The following is a 24,388-nucleotide window of genomic DNA, read 5'->3' on the forward strand; positions in this document are numbered from 1 at the left end:
TTCCCATGAGGCACAGGGACAGCTTCCCCAGATCCCAATTTAGAATCATCAAATTATTCTAATTGGCTGCATAATGCTTTTAATCTGTTGGTGCCTAATAAGACTTTCTCGAAAATTTGCTGCTCTCCATCGGCCCCCTGGTTCTCTGAACCCCTTGGAGCACAGAAGAAATTGTGCAGGAACCGCAAAAGACAGTGGCGTAAAAATGACAAAAGTCAAGATAAAATTCTTTACAAAGAATCACTTAACAAATACAAATTGCTGATCATACAGGAGAAAAGTAAATATTAGATCGCACAGATTGAATCTGCGCAAGACTCCAACAAACAGCTTTACCAGGTAGTCGCCAAACTGTCAGGACAAGCCTCAAATTGTAATCCAGCTCCATCACAGGCATTATGCGACTCCCTGGCTAATCATTTTTTTGAAAAGGTGAATGACATTTACACCAATTTCTCATCTCACACCCAAACGAATGATCAGCCTTTAAACCTTGACCCCACTAAATACTCTCCCTCCCTAGCGCAATTTGAGAAAACCACCCCCGACCAGATGTCAAACCTAATCGCCACCATCAAGTCCGGCTCTGCCACTGACCCTTGCCCTCCTTCAGTACTCAAACCCCTAGCTGACCTAGTTGCACCATCACTTTCTAACTTCTGTAATGCAATGTTTACATCAGGCATCTATCCCAGAGTTTGGAAAAAAACATTATTCAACCCCTATTGAAAAAAACTAATCTGGATCCGAATGAAACTACGAATTACAGACCCTTAGCTAGTCTGCCGTTCCCAGACAAAATAATTGAAAAAAGTCATAAATACCCAGCTCTCCAAGTACATTGAAGATCACCAACTCTTGGATGACACTCAGTTTGGCTTCCGTAAAGGCCACGGAACAGAAACGGCGCTTATCAAAGCATCAGAAGACATTAGAATTATGCTCAATCAGGGAGGGGCAGCTGTCCTCATACTGCTGATCTCTCAGCAGCTTAGACACGGTCGATCATGCCATTCTGATCGACTGTGGTACAAAAGGGGGTGGTGATGGATGGAGCATCTGAATCAATCAAACACTCACACCCAGTCAAAAGATCAGGGTTTAATCCATCACCGTTCTTTAGCCCACTCTGCCACCCCAGTTCAGACATGAGTCCCATGCTCACTTGGCCACTGGATTCAAGATAGCCTGGATGATGAGGATTATGAATCCGAAACCGGTCCCAGGATGCTTGTTTCCGGTCCAGGGAAGACAGGGCTTGGCAGTTCGGGCTGGACTGTTCCCATGAGGCACAGGGTCAGACTGATTTGCATATAGCCATGTCTGAACTGGGGTGGCTGAGTGAGCTAAAGAATGGTGATGGATTAAACCCAGATCAGTTGACTGGGGGTGAGTGTTTGATTTGCTCAAACGCTTCGTCCATCATCCCCTTTTGTATCGCTTTGTTCGCCCGAAGTGTGGCATGGTATGCTCAGACGTGAGTCCCTTGCTCACTTGGCCACTGGATTCAAGATAGCCTGGCTGATGAGTATTATGAATCCGAAACCGGTCCCAGGATGCTTGTTTCCGGTCCAGGGAAGACCGGGCTTGGCAGTTCGGGCTGGACTGTTCCCATGAGGCACAGGGTCAGACTGATTTGCATATAGCCATGTCTGAACTGGGGTGGCTGAGTGAGCTAAAGAATGGTGATGGATTAAACCCAGATCAGTTGACTGGGGGTGAGTGTTTGATTTGCTCAAACGCTTCGTCCATCATCCCCTTTTGTATCCCATTAGGGATAGCGGCAGCCTACACCACGCCTCTACATCGTCTTCCAGCTTGCTGAACGCGACTCCATAGTTCTCTCTAAGCAGTATTTCCGATTCTGTGTGCAGCTGGGCTCCAAAATATCGCACCGACTCCAGAGACCATTGCAGCGGGTATTCCATGTCAAACTGACTGGTCGCTGGGTTTAGGGGAAAGGCCACCGATTTCGTCCAGTTGACCCTCAAGCCGGAGACAGCCCCAAATCGCACCACCTCTCTAAGTACCGATGACAGATTGTTCTCCGGATCTCGAACATACAGCAGTGTACCATCTGCGTACATTGATACTACGATTTAGTACGTTGGAAAACAGACACCTTCATTACCATGATACTCACGCAACGCGCAGGCTAGGGGTTCTGCCACTAGTGCGTAAAGCAGTGGCGATAGCGGGCAGCCTTGTCTAGTTCCTCTGCTGACCGAGAAGGAGTCCGTCACTAGATCGCCTAGGCGAAGCCTTGCCATCGGTTTGTGGTATAAGGCGCCAAGCATTTGGAGAAATGGCTCGCCCAATCCCAATCTCCGCAACACTTGAGTCATGAACTACCACTCAACTGAATCAAAAGCCTTCTCCATATCGAGGAAGACTGCTATAGCTTTCGCATCTTGTTTAACATGTTGCATAGTGCCCAGTACTATTCGTATATTATAGGTGAGGTTCCGACCAGGAACAAAAAACGCCTGTTCTGGTGCAACTAACTTGGGAGCCAGCAGCGCAAGACGGGTCGCCAATACTTTTGCATATATCTTAGCATCTACGTTAAGGATGGATAAAGGCCTATACGAACCACACTCGTCGTGAGGCTTGCCAGGCTTAAGTATTGACTATCAGCGCTTCCCTCATGGATTGCGGCATGCTGCCCTCTACACAAATGTCATCAAATAGTGTGGACAAGTGTGTGAGTAATTTATCCTGAAATGCTTTGTAGAAGCCCACCGTGAGACCGTCTGCCCCAGGAGCACTACCGGAGCGCATGCCAGCCAACGCCTCTATATTTTCATCTTTACCTATAGGCTGCATGAGGAACTCCCGGTGTGTGTTCGTAAGCATAGGCAGGTCTATATGCTCCAGGTATTCCACTATGTCATCAGTGAGGTCACCACATTTAGAGGTGTACAGATCCGAATAGTAACTCCTAAACCCGTTTGCTATCTCTGCCTCATCCGTGACTACTCCACCGTCGGTTGTCTTTAGTTCGGATATCTGTATCTTCCCTCTTGTGCCTTTCAGCACCCTAGCGAGGAGCGAGCTGGGACACTCCCCCTCTCCGTATGTTCGAGCTGTTGCTTATTTCCCCATGTGCTGAACTTCTCTGTCCGCCTCTTCGTTATATTCCGCTATCAATAACTTTATTTCCTCTGTAACTGTTGTGTCCGGACTGCTTTGCTGCTGCCTCTCTAGTGACTCTAACTGCTGTTCTAGTAGCAGTAAACGTTGCCTAATAGATTTGAGGACGCTCAAGTGTTTGGACATAGCTATACCCCTTATGTAAACCTTAAAGGCCTCCCATATTGATTGAAAACTGTCTACCGAACCTATGTTGGCCTCGAAAAAGACATCAATCTCTTCCGCTAGCTCCCCCCGGAATTGGTCGTCTAGTAGTGAGTATGGAGGAAAACGCCACGTGAATGGTGGGATCTTCTTCGTAGGTGACTCCAGCACCAGTAGCAGGGGCGAGTGTTGAGAGAGAGTACGCGGCAGGATGTACAAGCCTTGATGCGCCCCATTATGTAAGAAGACGCCAGCCAATAGTCAATTCTGGTGTGAATATTGTGGTAGGCAGAATAGTGTGTGTAACCTCCCTGTGCTGTGTGCCTACGCCTCCATACGTCCTCCAAGCCTAGATCAATAAGCTCTGTTTGCAGCGTTTGCGCAGCAGCTGAAGATCTACGCGGTGAGCCTGCTGGTCTGTCCAGCGCTGGGTTTAGTACCAAGTTAAAATCCCCACCCCAAAGCATCTGTGTAGTAGTGTAAGAGCGGGAGACATGCTCTAAATTACTATAAAAATCCGGGGAGTCATAATTAGGACCATAGACATTGATGACTATTAAATCGAAACCCATCCCTTTGCATCTGGATATCACAAAACGGCCCTCCGGGTCCGCCCGCAGTAAAGTCAGTGTTAACTTCGATCTAGGGTTAACCCAAGTCAAAACTCCCCTGGAGTGTGTCGTGAACCCAGCAGCTGTGGCATTGCTCGCCAAACCCCTACTGAGCAACATTTTGCTTGTGAGCGGTAGATGTGTCTCCTGTATCAGTGCTAAATCCACCTTTTGTCGCTGCAAGTAGCTCAGCACCTTCCTAAGTTTGCGGTAATCATTGAGTCCCTTTACATTCCATGTGAGGGTTCTAAGCACAGCAGGCCCATCATTAGAGATCACTTCACCTACCCTCGTCATTGCACCAAAGTATGTGAAGTTCATGTGACGGAGCATGGTGTGGGCCCGATGTGGGCAGTGTGTGCAGTCGGTATCTGACAACCACCCCCATCTCAACCTTGTGTAACAAAGAACCACAGACCTTCCCCTCCCACAGCAGACCTCCCCCCCAACCTGGCCTTGCCGAGCCCAAACCCACCCGTTTCTCCCCTCTTCCCAACCCTCAACTTAGTAAAAGAAAACACTGGTGTGCATTGCGCGCGGGGGCCAAGGTCGCCGAGCAGCTCATATGCTCTGGTGTCGTACATTTCGCTAGCAAGTCTCGACCCCCGCTGCCCCCACGCTCTGCGGTATGCATCATTAGAGCACTGAAAGAATACTAATGTTTGCGTTCAAATAGTCCCGTCCCAGCCCTCCCCCTCCCGTCAGATAGTGATCCCACCCTAGTGCATTCGCAAAGAGGCAATCAAAACGATGTCCAGTTTCCAGGTGTGATCCATATATTGGCAGGGCTCCAACCGTCCCCCTCCCCCCAATGTCATTAGGCCCAACATCTGAATGACAGTCCAACGGTATGAAGCCTATCTGAAAGAAACAGGTTAGTATTAGATTCCTTACCTTAGAATATCCCCAGGCGTCAGTCTGGATCCGGAAACTTTTGCGTAGCAGTACCCCTGCACGTCGGTAGGCGTCGTCTGCAGGCGTCCCCTGCGGCTCCGCGTCCGTCGTCCGCGTCGTGCGCCGTGATGACGTCGCTGGAGTATATAGACGCCGCCTCCGCGCGCTGACGTCAGTTCTTCTTTTTTCCGCGCCAGTTAGCGCAGATCCGAGAAGTGCAGTACTCCTGTCTTTTGAACAAAGTTTTTGTGAATCTTGATTACTTGTTACGGTGCCGGTAGGATGCCCGGTTTTAAGAACTGTGACGGTTGTGACCGCACGATGTCGGTCACGGATCATCACCGACTCTGCCTCCGGTGTCTGGGCCCCGACCACGCCGTGGACGACTGTGTCGATTGCCGGGCCCTGACGAGTAAAGCTAGGCGGGAGCGGTCCCGCAAGCTACTCGAACTACGGCGCCTTCGGGCCCTGTGCTCCCGTCCGGGGGTCCTAGCGGTTCGGGTGTTCCTGCCTCAACGCCGTCGGGTGCTCCGGCTCCGACGCCGCCGACGGCTCCGATCCCGGCGCCGCAGGGACCCTCAGGGTCGACGCCGGCTGGTCTACCGGCCTCTCCGGCGCCGATTCCATCGGGGTTGCCCCCGACGCCGCCCCCGCGCGGCGCCGGTGCTCCGGGGCCGGCTCCGGGCGGCGCCGTCCCCACGACCTCTCCGACTCCGGACGCGGAGTCGGACCGGCGTCGCCCGACGCCGAGTCCGACACCGATGGGGCCTGTGGACCCCGAGGAGCCGGTCTACATTGTTGACTCCGAATATGGTGAAGATGTAGAATACGGAGAGGTTTGGGAGGGGTCTGAGGACCCTCTGTCACGTGAGTGTCAGTACAATGTGGACTGGACAGGTGATTTGGGTGACGCCAGTGGTCTGGACGACTCTCCTAACCCTGGTTTTGTCTCGCCTCCTACTGTGGCTTCGGAGGCTGGGGCTGCTTATTCAGTGGTGTTGATGAGGGCTGCCAAGGCCTTACACCTTGAGCTCCCCGTCGCGGTCGTGAGGCCTAACATCCTCACTGTGGTCTTCAAACCGCAGTCATGCCCACAGGAGCCTCTGCTGCCGTTCAACGAAGCCTTGACAGACGTTCTTTTGGGCACGTGGTCCAGGCCCGCTTCAGGTTCGCCTGTTGATAGGAACGTGGCCAGACGCCACCGTCCGTGTCCGGACGACCCCAAGTTCCTGTCCACCCATCCCACCCCTGAGAGTCTGGTGATCCAGGCCTCGACCTCCCAGACCGCATTCCCGTCGGCCCCGCCCGACCGGGAATCCAAGAGGTACGACCAATATGGAAAGAAGGTCTTCTCGGCCCTGAGTTTGGGACTGCGGTCTTGCAACACCGCATGCCTCTTGGGCCGCTACACCCACTCTCTGTGGGATACGGTCACGGAGTTGCTGCCAGAATGCCCGCAGGAGGTACGGGTAAAGCTCGGCAAGGCTATGATTGAAGGCCGAGATGCAGCAAGATACTCCATCAGGTGTGGTCTTGATACGACCGACTCGCTGGGCAGAGTGATGTCCACGACGGTGGCGATTCGTCGCCACGCCTGGCTGAGATCCGCCAACTTTTCAGCAGATGTCCAAAATACTTTGATGGACATGCCGTTCGATGGCAGTCGCCTGTTTGGCGACAAGGCGGACCACGCGCTGGAGCGCTTCAAGGACTCCAGGGTCACGGCCAAGTCCTTGGGTCTCTCGACCCAGCGCCAGCAAACGGGTTCGTTTCGCTCCTTTCGTGGCCACGGAAGGGGCGGTCCCACACGTGCTGCCAGCCACGCACCGCAGAACACTTCTCAACGCGGTGGCGGCCGTGGATTCCGCCGTGGAGGCGGTCGGGGACAACGGCGAGGTCAGACCACTCCTCTGCCCGCAGCATCAGCCTCCAAATCCTCCTAGTCCGTGCTTTCAGGCCCATGTGACGCCAGTGGGTGGCAGGGTTCGCCATCACCACTCCCATTGGCGCTCTATCACATCGGACAGGTGGGTGCTGCAGCTCGTCCGAAGGGGCTACTCCCTCCCCTTCGAGACCTCTCCTCCAGCCATGCCACCGCAGAACCACCGTGTGTCGGGGGACCACTTGACACTTCTGCAGGAGGAAGTTACGGCCCTCTTGGCCAAGGGGGCCATCGAGCGCGTTCCTGGGCCAGAAGTAGGGCGTGGTTGCTATTCCCACTACTTTCTGGTACCCAAGAAGGACAAGGGGGGCCTACGTCCTATCTTGGATCTACGGAACGTCAACGGCTTCCTCCGGAAGGAGAAGTTCAAGATGTTGACTTTGGCTCAGGTCTTGGCTGCTCTAGACCCGCAAGACTGGATGGTGGCGTTGGACTTGCAGGATGCGTATTTTCACATCCCCGTCCTGCCGGCCCACCGGCGTTACCTGCGGTTCACGGTAGGCCACGAGCACTTTCAGTTTATCGTGCTCCCATTCGGCCTTACCAGCGCCCCACGGGTGTTCACGAAAGTGATGGCGGTGGTCGCAGCTCATCTGCGCCGGTTAGGGGTTTCAGTCTTCCCCTACCTCGACCACTGGTTGTTGAAGGCGGGCTCGCCCCAGACAGTCGTCCACCACCTTCAGATGACGGCAGACCTCCTGCACGAGCTGGGGTTTTCCATCAATGTGCCGAAATCACACCTGTGTCCCCCTCAAAAGCTCCTTTTCATCGGAGCGGTTCTCGACTCGGCGCAGTTTCGGGTTTATCCTCCGGAACGGCGGGTCCGGGATATACAGGCTTTGATTCCCATCTTTCAGCCGTTATCCCGGGTTTCGGTCAGGTTGACGTTGCGGCTGCTGGGGCTGATGGCTTCCTGCATCCTTCTGGTGCATCACGCCCGGTGGCGGATGCGGGCTCTGCAGTGGGACCTGAAGTTTCAGTGGGCCCAGCATCAAGGCAACCTATTCGACCATGTCCTGATCTCGGAGGGCACTGCGAGCCAGTTGCAGTGGTGGCTTACGGACCGCGATTAGGTCAGAGGCAGATCCCTCTCCCTTCCCCAACCGGAGCACGTAGTTGTGACGGACGCGTCCCTCCAGGGCTGGGGAGGCCACTTGGGAGAGACGGAGATCAGAGGCATCTGGTCTCCGGCGGAGTCCCGGCTCCACATCAACATGTTGGAGCTGCGGGCAATTCGCCTAGCACTGAAGGCATTCCTCCCCTTTGTCAACGGGAGTGTAGTGCAGGTGTTCACGGACAACACCACCGCCATGTGGTACTGCAACAAGCAGGGCGGAGTGGGGTCGTGGACCCTTTGCCAGGAGGCTCTGCGTCTCTGGCAATGGCTGGAACGTCAGGGCGTGACTCTGACGGTTCAACACCTGGCAGGTTCTCTGAACGCCAGGGCGGACGAACTCAGCCGTCGGTGCTCGGTGGATCACGAATGGCGTCTGAACTCGGACGTGTCGAAAGGCCTCTTTCTGCAATGGGGAGAGCCTTGGTTAGATCTATTTGCCACAGAAGAGAACGCGCAATGTCATCAGTTCTGCGCGTTGGAGTTTCCAAGACGGCACTCGCACGGCGACGCCTTTCGGCGCGAGTGGAGCTGCGGTCTGTTGTACGCCTTTCCGCCTATACCACTTCTGCCCAGAGTGCTGAAGAAGATCAGGTGCGACCGGGCCCAAGTTATCCTTGTGGCTCCGGACTGGGCTCGAAGGTACTGGTATCCCGAGCTACTCAGCATGTCAGTCGGTCCCTCGATCCGACTGCCCCTTTGGGAGGACCTTCTGTCGCAGCAGCAGGGGACGGTCCTCCACCCGAACCTGTCCAGTCTCCACCTCCATGCGTGGAGATTGAGCGGCGACAGTTGAGGCCATTTGACTTGCCTCCTGAGGTTTGTGATGTGATTCTGGCAGCCAGGCGTCCCTCCACAAAGTCGGTATACGCCTGCCGGTGGAACAAATTTGTGGCATGGTGCACAGCAAAGGCTGTGGACCCTCTCTCTGCCCCTCTTTCCGAGGTTCTCCTTTCTTCTCTCTCTTGCCCAGCAGGGCTCTGCTCTGGGCACTATCAAGGGCTACCTTTCTGCCCTTTCAGCCTTTCTAAGGCTGCCTGATCAACCTTCTTTGTTCAAGTCCCCTATTGTAACGAGATTCTTGAAGGGCATCACGCACATGTATCCACCTGTTCCGTTCGTGATGCCTCAGTGGGACTTCAACCTGGTTCTGACCTTCTTGATGTGCGCTCCCTTTGAGCCACTTCATTCCTGTCCTCTCCGTCTCCTGACTTTAAAGACGGCCTTCCTGGTTGCCATCACCTCTGCCAGGAGAGTGAGTGAGCTCCAGGCTCTTTCTGTCAAACCTCCTTTCATGTCCATTCATCCAGACAAGGTGGTTTTGAGAACTAGACCTTCTTTCCTGCCCAAAGTAGTTTCTGCTTTTCACATCGGGCAGTCCATCACCTTACCCTCCTTCTTCCCGCCTCCGCATCCCTCAAAGGATGAAGAGCGGCTCCATCGTCTGGACCCAAAACGTGCGCTTTCATTTTATATGGATCGCACACGCCAGTTCCGGGTGGATGACCAACTGTGGCTACGTGGGTGCGAAGAAGGGAAGGGCGGTGCATAAACGAACCATCTCTCGGTGGGTCGTCCTGTGCATCAAAGCGTGCTACTCTTTGGCTCGGAAGGAGCCTCCTGTTGGGCTGCGAGCCCATTCCACTCGGGCCACGGCGGCTACTACTGCCCTGGGCCGGGGAGTCCCCTTGCAGGACATTTGTCAGGCGGCTACGTGGGCCTCGCTGCACACGTTTGCGAGGCACTACTGCCTGGACAGTCAAGTCCGGAGGGATGGCTTTTTTGGCCGTTCTGTCCTCCAGGACTTTCTGGTGTAAGCTGTATTGGTTCGCAGACCCACCACCGGGGTTGGTATTGCTGGGGTATCTATTCTAAGGTAAGGAATCTAATACTAACCTGTTTCTTTCAGATGAACAAGTTACTTACCTTCGGTAACGATATATATGTAAGAAACAGTAGTTGGTATTAGATTCCTCACCCCGCCCATCCTCCCCGTTCTGCGAACTGATACATAGGGTTAAGGTCATCCCCTTCAGGGCCCTAGTTTCGCATGGCACCAGTGTTGGTTCTTACATGGCTCTGCGTGTTCTGGCGCGGAGGCGGCGTCTATATACTCCAGCGACGTCATCACGGCGCACGACGCCGACGACGGACGCGGAGCCGCAGGGGACGCCTACCGACGCGCAGGGGTACTGCTACGCAAAAGTTTCCGGATCCAGACTGACGCCTGGGGATATTCTAAGGTAAGGAATCTAATACTAACTACTGTTTCTTACAGATATATCGTTACCGAAGGTAAGTAACTTGTTCAATACCGCCATAGGTATAGTTCCCAATCACTCAGCCTCAGGGGCTGACTTACAAAGTTGTGTGCCCAGTCGCCATAGGCGAGTCTTACCATACAGCACGCCGTTCAAGGTCATTCCTGTTCATCAAGTTGGCTGCTTCCCTCTCCCTCTTCCGACGGTCTGTTAGTACCACTGGTCCGCTCCCCCGACCAGCGTTTCAGCGCCTGTTGTAGTGCCCGCGGGTCTGTAAAGAGGTGCGAGTGGCCCTGCCGATTCACTCGCAGTTTAGCCGGGTATAACATTGCGTAGTCCAGCCCAAGATCTCTGAGTTGCTTCTTAAAGGGGATGAAGTGCTTGCGTGCCTCCTGGACCCTGGCAGTGAATTCCGGATATAGGGAGATAACCAAACCCTCCAATTGCAGTGATGATTTAGCCCTTGCCAGTCTGAGGGCAGTGTTCCTGCCGCGATAATTAAGAAGCTTTGCGATGATAGGACGAGGGGGAGCCCCGGGGCGCGGGCCCAACGAGCAATGCGCCCATTCCACCACAAACATCGTTGAGAACACCCCCTCTCCCAGAAGGGTGGTGAGGAGTCTTTCCACAAACGTTTCAATGGTGCCCGTCTGTGTGGTTTCTGGCAGGCCCGTGATGCGAAGGTTACAGCGTCGTGAACGGGCTGCCAAATCCTCCGTCTTATCCTGTAAAGCTTGCATGATCTTTTCTAGCTTCTTGTGACCCGTATCCAATTCCGTCTGGGCCTCCTCCACCTCTGTTATTCTTCTCTCCGACATATCATGTCTCTTAGCATGTTTGTCAAGGTGCTCCGCCATGCGGTCCATCCTGTAGGTTAGCGCATCTATCTTGGTGCCCAGCGAGGACATGCTTGTCTGTAGGCTCTTTTCAATATATAAAAGCATAGTCTTAATGTCGGGTCCTGCTACCTGGGCAACTTGCTCTGAGTTTTGTCACCCTTCACCATCTTGGTAACTTGTCTTCAACGCGGACTGAAGGGCGCACCGGCGGTTGGGCTCTTGGGAGACTGCAGGGCGCCACGGTCTGTGACGCTCCACTCTGTAGCCCCACCAAGTTATGGGGGACTGTCCAGCAACCACTACTTCCAAGCCCAGAGCACTATCAGTGCGACTCGCCGCCGTAAAGGCAGATCTTTGCAGTCTGTGTACCGTTGCTGGGCCCACCACATGGCGAGGAAGGCCTTCTGTCCAACTCCGATGTTCCCAGTCGATCCGCAGCCTCACCCCCTCTGCGCTCCCACCCCTCTGCACCTCCAGCGGGCAGTAACTTCTATTGCAGTGGCATCGCTAACGTCCACTCAGCGATAGGGGAGTGCCTACTATACATCGCAACTTGCCGCTCAGGGCTCGTGGCCGCCCTGGCAATTCGCCCCTTCTGGCGACGTATTGGCTGTACTCGAGTGCTCCTGCTACAGCTGGACACTGTCCTGATACTCTTAGGGCCCGTGTGCAGCCCACCGGACCCCCTCTGATGGTCTTCCCTCCATGCTATCGCCTCTACGTCAGCGGGGGTGCGTGGGGGTCCCCAGGCTCTAGCGTGAGAATGTTCTCGTGTCCCGGGGTTGAGGACTCGTCTTCGGCATTACTTCTCCCCTGGCTCCACGCTGTAGACTCCCCCACGCCCGTGCAGCCCTGCTTTCCGGGCCTAGATATGTGACCGGCCACGCTACTCCTCCGGCCTCACACCGATCCACAGGAGTTTCTCCGCCTCACTCCCTCAGCGCCCACACTCCTCAAGCGTGTGGGCTAGGTGGGATGGCCCGGGGGGGACAGGGGGGGCGCCAGTGCCCCAGTGTATAGACCCCCTCCTCACCTAGTTTTCCAATCACGCAGATTAATCCGGGGTCTCCGGGCGCTTCACCTGATATCCCTGACAATGTCGCTCCCTCCTCCCGCACGTCTCGTCACGTCCCTCGGCCTCGCGGCACTCTCTGGCCCACGGCTTCAAGGCCTACCAGGTCACGGCCTGCCGCTTCGCGTGTCTCAGCCCAGACATCGCCGAATCTCGGGGGAAAGGGCTCCGCCGGTGGCCCCGCTGGTCGGCTGGCTTAGGAGGGGTCAGGGAACCGAGACAAACGTGCTCTAATGCAGGATATTTTAGGATAGGTGAGATTGCGTGGCGGAGCTACGGGCTCAGGCGACCATCGCAGTTGCTAGCAAGCTCCGCCCCCCTGCTCACAGTATTTTTAAGTGTCTGTACCACTCCCAGAGCACAGATTCATCCCAGAGCTTGCCTGTCCAACAACTCAACAAGGAGCCAATCACAAAACGGGGAAGGAGGACACTGCTTGGCTGTGCGACCAATGGTAAAAACTAAATACTTTTACTGAAGCAAGTGTTATCATGCACTGAATTTACAATAATGCATCTGAGCGAACTGAGTCCTGGGGTGTGAGGCAGTGTACTCCCTTCTTCCTTTCTTTGATAGGGTTCCCTTAATCTTATGAGCTGACTAGTTCTTGTTGCCAGTGAGTAGGGCAAAGACTTGAGAAGACGGAGAGCAGCATTCCCAGCACCTTTAATATAACTTAATACTCTCTACTGAAGAAGGAAAGCAATCCTAAAACACGTGTCTAGAGATACACAGTACTGCCTGCACCAACAATGATGAAAACTAAAGACTTTTACTGAAGTAAGCGTTACCATACAGCAAATTTCCATAATGCATCTGAACGAACTGAAAGCTGGGATGTGAAGCAGTGTGCTCCTTTGTTCGATATGGCTTCTGCTGTTATGCTATTAACTCTGCATCTTTCCCATCCGCTCTGATTGATTTATCAGTGCAGACCAAATCAGCAGCCACTAATCAAAACTATCCCACCAGGATCCACCTAAGGTACAAACTATCGCTGGGCTAAGTGAAGATGTGGACTAGTGACTGCCAGTTGTTTTTTTCTGAGTATGTCTTCCCTTCTTCCTGTTTTTTCATTTTGGGTAGTTATGAGTTCTGTCTTTGGGCCACAAAACACTGACCGGTTCCAGTGACCTGCCTAGACTTCTGTCTTCTTTTATTTCCATTTTCAGTCATTTGGAGGATACACTACACAGGTTTTTATGTACGTAGCGTTAGATCATCGACAAAAGTACAGGCTCTTGAAATCTCTGCAAGATCATACGTTTGCTGACACCTTGTAGGTGATTGAAAAGGGGGTCATGGCTCTGATTCTGATGATAGTCTGTTTTTCCTCCTCAGGTGCATGCTGCTCGCTGGGGAGGCCTGCAAACCCTGAAAAGCTATGCGGCATACCATAAGTCCTCCTAGCACATCTGGCTCGAAGCGCAAGGCCAAGGCGCCAAAGAAGGTGGTAGACCCCAGAAGACCCCCTTCACCACAGCCTGGGCCTTCTACTGAGCGCCGGGGTCAGCCTTCCCCACAGCGCCGGGGTCAGCCTTCCCCACAGCGCCGGGGTCAGCCTTCCCCACAGCGCCGGGCTCAGCCTTCCCCACAGCGCCGGGCTCAGTCTCCCCCACGAAGACGTCCATCTCGAGCAGGTAAGAATTCAGGAGGCAATTGATTTCAGTGAGATGGTGGATTAAAGGCTGAGTTTTGATATTCATATGCAGTACAGTTGTGACCTATGTATTCACAAGTCAAACCAAGAGGGATGCAGTTCCTAAGGAAGGGGATGGGTTTGGTCTATGTGGGGGCAGAAGACTAGAATAGAGAAGGATCTGGAAAGGGGGGGGGGGGAGTGCTCCAATAAGGAGCAAGGGCACTTGCACACCCCGAAAGGTGTCATGCTTCATCATAGGGCAGCTCCTTGTTGGGCCGGCGCTGCAATGCCCAATGGGCCCTGCAGGGGGGGGGCTCTGTGCCAGAGGTCTTCTGTGTTGTAAGTCGGGAGGCCCTATGTGATGAGGTGGTGGGGCAGACGAGTGGTGAGTAGAGTGGATGTAGTGAGCTTGAAGGCAACAAGCCTTGGCAATGCCAATTGGTCTCGTCATATTGATGAGTTTAGTGGTGTAGGTATTAATAAAGTAAAGTATTATAATGCTAATGTTATGTGAAGTTGAAAGGAACAGAAATGTTTTTAAAGTATAGCTTAATGTTTTCTTTAAAATATTTGTTGGCTCTATTTTTTTGTAAGAATCTCTCTTTACGAATTCCCCTCCCCCAGACAGAAAATCGCAGGACGAACGAGTGGGCCCTGAGACATTGCACAACGTAGAAGTTCTTCAAACTGTTTGCACGATTGTGACTGCTTAAGTAATGGGCAACGGAGTGAACTAATGTTACCTTTACACGAGTGTCCTCTTTCATGTTTGGAAAGGGAAGAGCCCTTTATTAGGTCTCTGCTAGCGTAGGCTGCGCACATGCCAGTCTCGCTGGCGAGATTTAATGACTCTGAGTAGCGAGGTTAAGCCCCGCCCCTCTTCTCCATTGGCTGGCCTCCTAAACGGCGGCTAACCATTGGAGAAGAGGTCCTAGTGACGACATTCTTTCGATGTAAGCCCCCTCCTTTTCGGATTGGGGGCGTGTTTTTGACATTCTTTCTAGGCTGTAAACAACAGTCAAAAACATGCCCCCCCAGTCTGAAAAGGACGGGGCTTGGAGACAAATGGCGAGGGTTTTTTTTTTTACGTAGACGAGAGGAGGTTTCGGGGCTAGACGGAGGAAACGCGTGCCCTGCTTCAGACCCTCGTCTCGCAGCAGCAACGAAGTTTACAGCCTGGCAGAAAAGGCTTTTTCACTGTCCTGACAGAAGCTTGTCACTTTTATTCTTTATAATTTAAAACCACAAAGCACCACGCGCGGGCGGAGCAGTGGAGTTGGCAGAAGGAATGTCCCTGGTCTGTGGCTCCTGCAGCAACCCCCGTCCATATGTGTCCTGCAGCAACCCCCACCCCCGCGTTAAACTTTGCCCGCGCTGCTTCTATGTTCTTCCCGACCGGGGAAAGTTCTTAAGTGCGGAGCAGGATGAAAGCTAAGCGAAGTGAGTTGTGTTTGAGTGCCAGGGAGTGGGTTCCAGGCTGGTTACTATGCCAGGAGGCCGCCGAGCGATCATGGTGTGCTTCATTGTGGAGAGGTCAGTGACAAGTTCCGTGAACTTTAAGGTGCGCAAGCTGAGGTAATAAAAAAGTGGACTGAACCGACCGTGGCAAGAGGCTTTTGGTTTTCACCAACTCGACATATCTTTGCGGGTTTATGTGGCACCTACTGTCGACAAAGTGACCACATGTCAAAAATCTTGTGAACATTTGTCCTCTAACGCGAATACCAACCGACCTTAATTAAAAGGCATTGTGTCTAGTATGTTTATGTGTTTGTTTGTTTTTTACGTTTTACGCTGTCCTTTTAACCGCATGCGTGCTAGCGGTTTTCCCGCTGTGCACTGCGTTTTTCTAAAACCCGCGGTTCATGACGAGCTGAGCTCGTCATGAGCGTACGAGAGGCGTAACTCATGACGAGCTCAGCTCGTCATGAGCGTCGAAGGGGTTAAAACAGCGAGGTGGCTGAGTAAATTATAAGCACACCACCCGCATATGAACGGACGCACATGTGCTCGGGCAGTGTGCCTCGTCGTGCGTGCTCCAGAGGTTGACATGTGTGGACACAGCTCATTGTATGCTGCCAGCCATGTGCTCTGTTGTTCCTGCGCTCGGCTCTCACAGAAGGGGTCAGTACTGCTGCAGCCGCCGACCGAACACACGAGGCGAGAAAACACGCAGATGCCAGAACCTTTTCCTCCCCTCCTCCAGCTCGCTGGGACAAAGGCTTGCGTTTCTCCCCTTGGCTCCAGGCGGGAATCCAGAGCTTTTTGTTCTGGTTTGTCAGCCACTGGTGCTTGACAAAGGTGGTGGGAGTCACCCACCCACAAGGTGGTGGTGTAGTGTAGCTCCTATTTTCCCAATAGGCTCTGCGCATTGGAATAGTACCTACAGCAGTAAAGGCCTAGGCCAGACGTTAACTAGGTCTACTACTGTCGAAACTAGACTTAATTTTTGGGTTTGCCACCTAAGCTCAGAGTTCGCTAGAAACTTTCTCGAATGTTCAAGGAAGGATGAACTCCCCTGATTAGACAAGAAGGGATTTAGTTTCTGACAACCATAGAACATGACAACTTTGCTCTCCCCTAATCAAGAGTCAATCTCGAGAGTCGTGTGAGCACAAGGCAATTATTTTACTCAGTCAGTACGTGCATTCTTAGTCTCATCAGAATGTAGAGAAAAGGAAGAGACGGGCGTGTTCAATAAAAGATGTTATTTATTGATCAGTCTCTTTTCTCGTACAAGAGAAATGGATCGATATTATTGCAATACTTATAGTTAAGTAAAGTGCATACATTAGAAGCAATAGTATAAAATAATACTGTAAAAACATTGATATGGTTTCTGAGCCATATGATGTTTAAAATGATTAAAATATATTTACATACACATATACATTTGACTAAACGTACTCAACTGGTGTTTCTAAATACGCCTACCCCGTGTACCTGACCTAAGTCTAATGCGTGGGCGGGAATAGAAAGTTACAGTTTAGTTTAAGTTTGTTTTTGCCAAGTGAATAACTAAAGAATTCTCTAGGAGGGGTTATTCAGTTCTGTACCTGGAATTTAGGATGAATGAGGAATGGTATCTCTTTCTCTGCTCTCGATATTCCAGGCTGCCTGCGAGGGCTGCCCAGAAGCGCCGGTGCTGGGTCTCTCGGCTTGAGATAGCAGCGCGTCTCTCAGCGCGTCAGGAAGGCGGGGCTGCTGCCTGCGGGGTCTGCTTCTGCTCTCGGCTTCGGCAAGTATGGCTGCTCCGTCTTGTCACCACGCGTGTGTTTGCATAGGGCAAGGTCGGCAATATTTATACCTTAAAGGTGCCGAGATTGACGTAAGGATGGACATAGGTACGTCAATAAAGATGTCATACGACTTGCTCGTTAGCACATTCTTTACTAAAGTTCTCTGTGAAATCAAAACAATGGCCGCACGGATTATCCAGGTTGTCATAGGTTTGATTTGTTATGAGAACGTCGTATGCCTTATCAGGGGCTGGAGGAATGTCGCTTGTCTAATTAGATCTCAAGCGTTATGACCTAATCAGATAACACGTTCCTGTGCCGTAGTGTGACTGCGTCAGATAACGGTATCTGCATCATGGGGGATTTCTTGCCTCATGGGCTGACTGTTAGTTAACTAGCTAGTAAGTTTAACCAGAATAGGGTCAGGAATAGGGGGATCGAATCAGAACCTATAGAAATACACGACACCCACTCCACGCTAACTATGGTCATATCTACTAATCTATGCATAGTATAACATAGTACAACATACTATAGAGTATAGTGTATACCTTACCACCCCAAAATACATAAATGCATTTCGAAATTTTCAAATATACTGAAAAATTGCAGTCATATATATTGTATGCACTTAAGCTATGAATTAAATGCAAAAGTGAACACGCATTGTTATGCATTATTGATTGTTGGTATATGAGAAATACACATGAAATGGCTCTTAATATGGCTATACAGAAAAAAAGTCGAAACCATTTCATCACATAAAATCTATTGCGAACATACCAGCGGGCAGCTAAAGTCTATAAAGTCTATAAAGTATCTAAAATAGAAATCTTAGTTCTCTAGGAATAGTCTCTTACTTTAAGCAGAAAATCAGTGTCCCGGGAAAAAATATATAGAAAAATATTTTAGGGGCTTGCTGAAAAAAGTTGCTGTCCGTGAACTGGATTGTAATTGTTCATGTGACTTTATTTTTAAAGTTGAAGGCCGAATTCAGGGAACGCCGTGTGCGAGTTTACTCAAAAGTCTCTATTTCTGTTCCGGAGAGAACATCATATCATTCAGGCTTTCGAAAAAACTGTCAACAGCTTCATGGGAAAGTTCCTCTAAGTCGGAAATAGGGGTAACCATGCATTCATGCGCATGATTGTCTCCATTGACATTCTGATTTGCATTGCTGACAGAAGGTCGTACCTGTTCGATGCTGCTTTCATCTTGAACTTCACTACTCTTCAATCGCAGTGGTGAAGATTCCAGGAATGCCGTCATCAGAATTGGCAGCCTTTGAGGGCAGCACAGTGCGTGAACCTTGGTAGGAACCAACAGTGTATCTGCATCCACCGGCGCATCCGATTGTAGCGTCAGACAGGTGTCTAACACGCATTCTTCTCCGCATAGCAGACACCTTAGTACAGGTAAAACACACCTTTGCCACATTGGTCGAAATGATAGAAACCAAGTCATGTTTAGGTCTCTAAGCCGGGATAGTCCCAGGATTTTTGATATCCGGTCCCGGTATCCAATGGCTAGGATCGTATCTTCCATTGTCGCGAGAGTTTGATCTGTGACATGGGTTGCCATAACGAAAAATAAGGACTAGGAATAGGATTCCTGCAATTAGTCCTAGGATCAGGGGAAGTCCGCCAAAAATCGAATGGACGAAGTCTGGAAAAATACCCAGTATGGCTTTGAATGGTGTTAATGCCATCGAAAATACTGTCTTAAATACCTTTGAGACCCCTGTGGTATCAGAAATATTTAAGATTTCGCTCAGGATTTCCGCGAAATGTACGGGGGAATTAGTTGATAATAATGTATGTATCTCTGCAGTCGTCCTTGCGACTTGTAGATCATACGTTTCTTTAGATGACGTGAGCCTTGTAGGCGTCTGAAGAAGCACTGTTTTCATTCTGCTTAAAGTGTCTATTCGAATAGAAGTAATTTTCAAACTGGGCCATGCCCTCGCCTCCCTGTCTGGAAAGGAGCTGGGGAACAAAGAACGTCCACAGCACTTGACCTTCGCCGTCGTAGTGACGAGATAAGGAGTCCCGGGCATAAGACTACAGCATCTGCGGTCTACAATAAGAATGTAACTCCCATTATAGAGTCTTTGAAAGAATGGTTCTATTTCAGTTGCAGGTGCGCCTTGCTGGTGACATGAAAGGTTGTATGAATTCCCTTCACAGGCTCCGTGCAAACTAATACCGTTACACAGAAGCGTGCCGCTTAGTGACATAGCACAATTGATGCCACTAAGAAACACTTTCTGTCCTTTGTTACTGATACATGCATGTGAATAGGGCAGGTTCCATGTTGTTTTAAGGTACCCCTTTCCCAATTTCTCGTACATGCCAGCCTGTATATATTTTTGGCAGTATTGAAACCTGAAGGTTGAGATTGGAATATTTATGATTCCGTGGATTATCCATTCACTGACAGGTCGTTCTGACATTGTCAACGGTAATCTTTCTAGTTTTTCAATGCTCAAGATTGTATAATCAGCACCCTTCTGCGCCATACCGATTTGTCTATCAGTAAGGTTAAAGATTTGAAATAGTGACGTTGTGTTGATTAAACGCCAAGGCACATAGCCTGAACGCAGATTTTGTAACGTCCAGCCAAGCTGTACAATAGAACGCAATTGTGACTGACCATGTTGTAATAACAGTAAGTCTTGCGATAATATATCGATTGCTGAAGACACAATGCTGTCCAATGAAAAAATTCTGGAGGACAGAGTCATTAACCCATTGTCCACTACAGAAAGTGATTTTTCCAAATTAATACGGTCAATTTCCCGTATTCTTTCTGCTGTCTCAATTTGAGTAACCTTCCAGGCCTCATTGTATGCTGCATATACAGAGGCTGCTATGAAACGCTTTTGACGCTGTTTGCGTGGTCCCATTATGAAATCACGCAAGTCAGCACCATCAGTAAGTAAAGTTAGGTGTTGCTTAATTTCAGGCAGTGTGGAAGTTTGTAGCCATTGAAGGCATAATTTGCCCACACTGTAGGTTGTTATTATCCCTGGGTGATGTCTTTGGGGATATCTAGGGTCTGGCCTGTTCATTTTGAAACCCTGTGTTTTATTCAGGAATCTATCTTGACAGTTATTTGTATCTGTGGGCCAGATCAACCATTGTTTCCAATCAGGATGTGTTCTGTTTTGGTTAAGTATATGGTTTATGTCTATTTCTTCATCTGTTTCAGAGTTATTGCTAAACATTGTTGGCTTTGGAATAGACAGGTTATTTAAATCTTTGATTTTGGCTAAGCCAAGACAGGTGGTTTGTTGAACGGTGTCATTTAAAAATATCATTTGTTCTGGGATCATGCAGGCTCTAAACAAAGCTTCTATACCCTGTACTTGCCATTCTTTTGTACCCCAAACACTTTTCAAATCAACATGTTTGTCCCAATAATCAAATCCAAAAGTATTCATTTTTTCAAAGAAAGAATCTGAATATATCAATTTTGTGTTGGTTATCATGGTTTTCATCCCTGTCTTGTTTGACAATTTGTAATAAAATGTTTCAGCATTAGTTATGTTAAAACCTGAAAAATATGAATATTTGCCATACACGGTTCTAGAGCTCCCTTTTGGAGGTGTAGCACAATGTTCCCATTGATTAAAATTTAAAACATTTCTAGGTTGTGCAGATTTATGCAAGAAATGGTTACCATAATGGTTATAGCAGTACATGCTGTCATAATTTGTAGAACCCTGCAAATAATCATGTTTTGTAAATTTAGCAGACATTACTAAGTCAGACATCATATTGTTTATACTTTCAAAGTCCCAATCATCAGCAAATGAGTTTGGTTTTGCAAAGTCACTCAAGGAGATCTTGATTTGGTGTGGATATTTCAGGATCTCGACCGGACCATAAATTTCATAGTCAGTGTTGTCCCAGGCTACCCCACCAGATATTGGAATTGCTGTGAAGTTGGCTGAAGAAAGTTCTGAAGAAAGTTCTCTTTTCTCGACGTGTGAAGATGTGTGTGGTTTGAGGACCAAGTTGATGTTCTGACTTGCTGTGTCCATTTTAGCATATTTTCCCTCAATGAAGCGTCCCAAGGTAAATACCATGATGAGCCAAAGTATGAGGATAAATGCACCAAAACCCACCCAAAATTCAATCCATGGAGAAACTAGATATGTTTCTTTCAGTTGTTTCAAAAGTTCCTTCGCTTTGTCTTTAAAGGATTTTGATGATGGCTGTGTCTTTTGTTCGCTGAAGCCTTCAGAGGAATCATCGAAGTTGATGAAGTAACCGGATGCAGTTCTGTCAATTGTTCCAATTGGTTCAGGATTTTTGTTTCTTGCATTTTCACTTGGTACTTCTGTATAGATTGGTGTGTCTCTGCTAAATGTCTTTATTTGGGTTTTCAGAGGTCTAAGTTCTATTGCATTGTTGCATAGTCCTTGTTGTTCTTCTGTAGGCGTTTAGAATGTGATGAGCCTCTTTGATAGGACCTCTGTACTGGTAGCAAACCTTGGTGTTCTGCTACTTATTGGGAGTCCACTGGGCCTACTGTTGGTTATCGGCCACATGTTGTGGTTTTACCAGGTCGATGGATACAACTCGGTTCTCCTTTTTTCCAGCAAGTGGCGGTAGTACAACTGATCTTGTCCCGTTGACAGACAATACAGGAACTGCTTTTCTGTAAGAAGGCCCAAATTCCTTCTTTACCGCGATCTTCTCCCTGACTAGATCCCCGACTTTTGGAATCCAGACAGGTCTTGCTGGGACAGGTGGTGATTCTTCAGTGGTCGTTGGCTGTTCTTTCAACTGTATGTTGCTCAGGTCTTTTCTTGTTTTGTTTAAGTCCTGCAAAATAGCCAAACGGTCTTTGACATCAAAGCTTTTTTCTGTTACCACTGAAGTCTGACTATCAAGGTCAGAGATCAACATCCTAGTTCCGAATAATAATTCGTACGGACTGAATCCCTTCAGAGAATTTCTTGGCAAGTTATTTAGACTACGTTGGACACTTATTAGATGTTTGACCCACCCAGCTCCCGAACCTAATACCTTTGCCGTTATAGATTGCTTTATGTCACGGTTTTTTCTTTCAACAATTCCGTTCCCCTCAGGGTGAAATGGACAAGAGTACCGCAATTGCACGCCCATGCTGACCATGGCCTCCTTATAAGCCCGAGAGCTAAAAGCAGGACCATTGTCCGAATGCAGAATGCCAATTGCGTATGTGCCGATAAAGACCCGCAAATCTTTTATAACAGTTCTGGCGTCAGCCGTTCGCTGGGGCCACATCCATATGAATCTCGTGCATGAGTCCACTGCGACCAAGATATATTTATAGTTACCGTCCCTTTGTAAGGGACCACAGTGGTCTAGATAAACACAGGCTAATGGTTTATCCGAGATTAGAAGGGGCGTCTGTGCTGGACGTCTCACAGTTGATACTTTCATTTTTTGACATATTTCACATGCTAGAACATAGTTCCTTGTTTGTCTTCTCATTTGCGGCCACCAGTATCTCTGTTTTAATAATGATACTGTGGCTGAGACGCCAGCATGGGTAGAAGCAAGCCCTTCGTGTGCCGCTATTATTAGTCCTAATCTGTGTTCCATGTTTGGAATTGCCCTATCCCCCACTCCAGGGATTCGAGCAAAAGGAATGGAGTTTGCATCTATGATGTATGTGTAATTGATTGGATAGTTGATCGGTAACGCCGAGCAGTCGCCTTTTGATGACGTTTTTACTGCCAGCACTGTTTCGCCGTCAATGTATTTTAATGTACGCTTTTTTCGATCTACGGGAGCCGGTTTACTGGCTGCCGCTGCGGCTGTTTCAGCCAATGAATTCCCTACAACGTGAACGCCATCACGCTGGTGACTCAGTGAGTGTGTCACGTGAGTCTTTGGTAGTTCTTTTTGTAAAAGAGCTACTTGTTCCCATAGCATTTTATGCTTGATTGTGCCTCCTTTCGCATCCTTGAAACCATTTTGAAGCCAGATCTGCAAGTATTCATTATAAGATTGAACGCAATAATACGAATCGCACACTATGAGTGTGGGGAATTCTCGATCGGTATTTTCAAGCGCCATCTTGAATGCTAGTAATTCAGCTCGCTGAGCTGTGCAATCTCCTAGAGATTGGGTCTTAGTTAGGGTTGGTTTAAATTTCCCTTCGTGCCAACGACCTTTAACAATCGCGCACGCAGCACTGTAAGCTTGTTTACCCCCTACTGCGGGTTGTGCTGATCCGTCTGTATATATTATACAGCCGTATTGGTCTAGAGGCAGAATTTCGGTTGGCAGAGGACATTCGAATTCATATTGTAGAAATTCTTGTGTTTTTAAGTAAGGATCAAATTCGTACACCACGTCTGTTGCAGCAAGAGAGTTAGCCCATTGTATCCATCTCGGATGGAGTGCTTTCGCATTAGGAATGCTTGCCTTTGTTACCGCCTCTAAGGCTGGTATTGGTGTCACGATTATTATTCGTTTACCTTGTGCCAGGGCTCGTTCTTTTGCTATAGCTGTCTGTGTTGCTGTAAGAATTTTTTCCGTTGGGCTAAATTTCATTTCAGCCTTAGTGTACAAGTGCGATTTAAATGCAATTGGTACCTTATCTCCCTCATTAGAGGTTAGGTATGTGAATCCGCATCTCCCTGGGATGACTCGGATCACAAGGTTGCGTGTATTATCACGGGTTTCTAATTTTGTTTTAATTAGCATGTCTGTTTGTAAGGATCTCAAAATTTCTGTGTGTGCTTGAGTCCAACTGGATCTTTTAAAGTCTGGTTTAATTAGATCGTAAAGGGGTTTGACCCTTTCTGCGTAATTTGCAATGTAAGTTCTTCCGAAATTTAGGAAGCCTAGAATTGACTGTAGGTTTTTTAGTGTTTTAGGAGCTTGGATTACGGCACATTTCTCTAGGAAATTGTCTGCCAGGCTTTTGCCTTCACTTGATAACTCATATCCTAAGAATAGGACCGTCAGATGGGCAATTCTGGACTTTTTGAAGTTGAATTTGTAACCCTCTGCAGCGAAACCAAGTATTATGGTGTTCACTCTTTTCAAGTGAGTCTCCAAGTCATCATCTGTTAAGTAAATGTCATCGACATAAGATAATGCTTCATCATCATATAGTTGTAGTAATTCTGTTACTCTCGCTGAGAATACCCCCGGGCTGTTCTTGTACCCCTGGGCTAACCGACAGAATTGTTTTTGAGTGCCATTTACTGAAAATGCAGTTAAATATCTGCTCTCTGGTGCTATGTTTTGACAAAAGAATCCGTTGGAGATGTCCAAGGTTGTTTTGTATTTTTTGCGCACTATGTTATTCATTAGTGCAGCACTGTGTGAGTTTTGCACTGCAAAAGTTTTGCAACATGTGTTAAGGTGTCGGTAATCCAAAACTAGACGGTACGAATTGTCTGGTTTGGAGACCGGAAACAAAGGATTGTTCATTTGTGAGGTGCAAGTTTCAATCACCCCCTGGTATT

The 24,388-nt window shown here is 49.4% G+C and overlaps 1 protein-coding gene across 4 annotated transcripts in view; it reads left to right on the forward strand.

Moving 5' to 3' along the window:
- The window catches only part of LOC144756238 (histone H3-like centromeric protein A), a 198,691-nt gene that overhangs the window by 63,109 nt on the left and 111,194 nt on the right, over positions 1-24,388 (forward strand). For all 4 annotated transcript variants that reach the window (XR_013595106.1, XR_013595105.1, XM_078645865.1 and 1 more), the window contains exon 2: positions 13,372-13,670. Coding sequence is in view for 2 of the 4 variants with exons in the window: in XM_078645865.1 (XP_078501991.1) it covers positions 13,415-13,670 (256 nt within the window). In the remaining 2 variants the exon portion in view is untranslated. The remainder of the gene's footprint in view (positions 1-13,371; positions 13,671-24,388) is intronic.

This window comes from Lissotriton helveticus, chromosome 5_1 (genome assembly GCF_964261635.1).
Source record: "Lissotriton helveticus chromosome 5_1, aLisHel1.1, whole genome shotgun sequence".
In the NCBI taxonomy this organism is placed as follows: domain Eukaryota; kingdom Metazoa; phylum Chordata; class Amphibia; order Caudata; family Salamandridae; genus Lissotriton; species Lissotriton helveticus.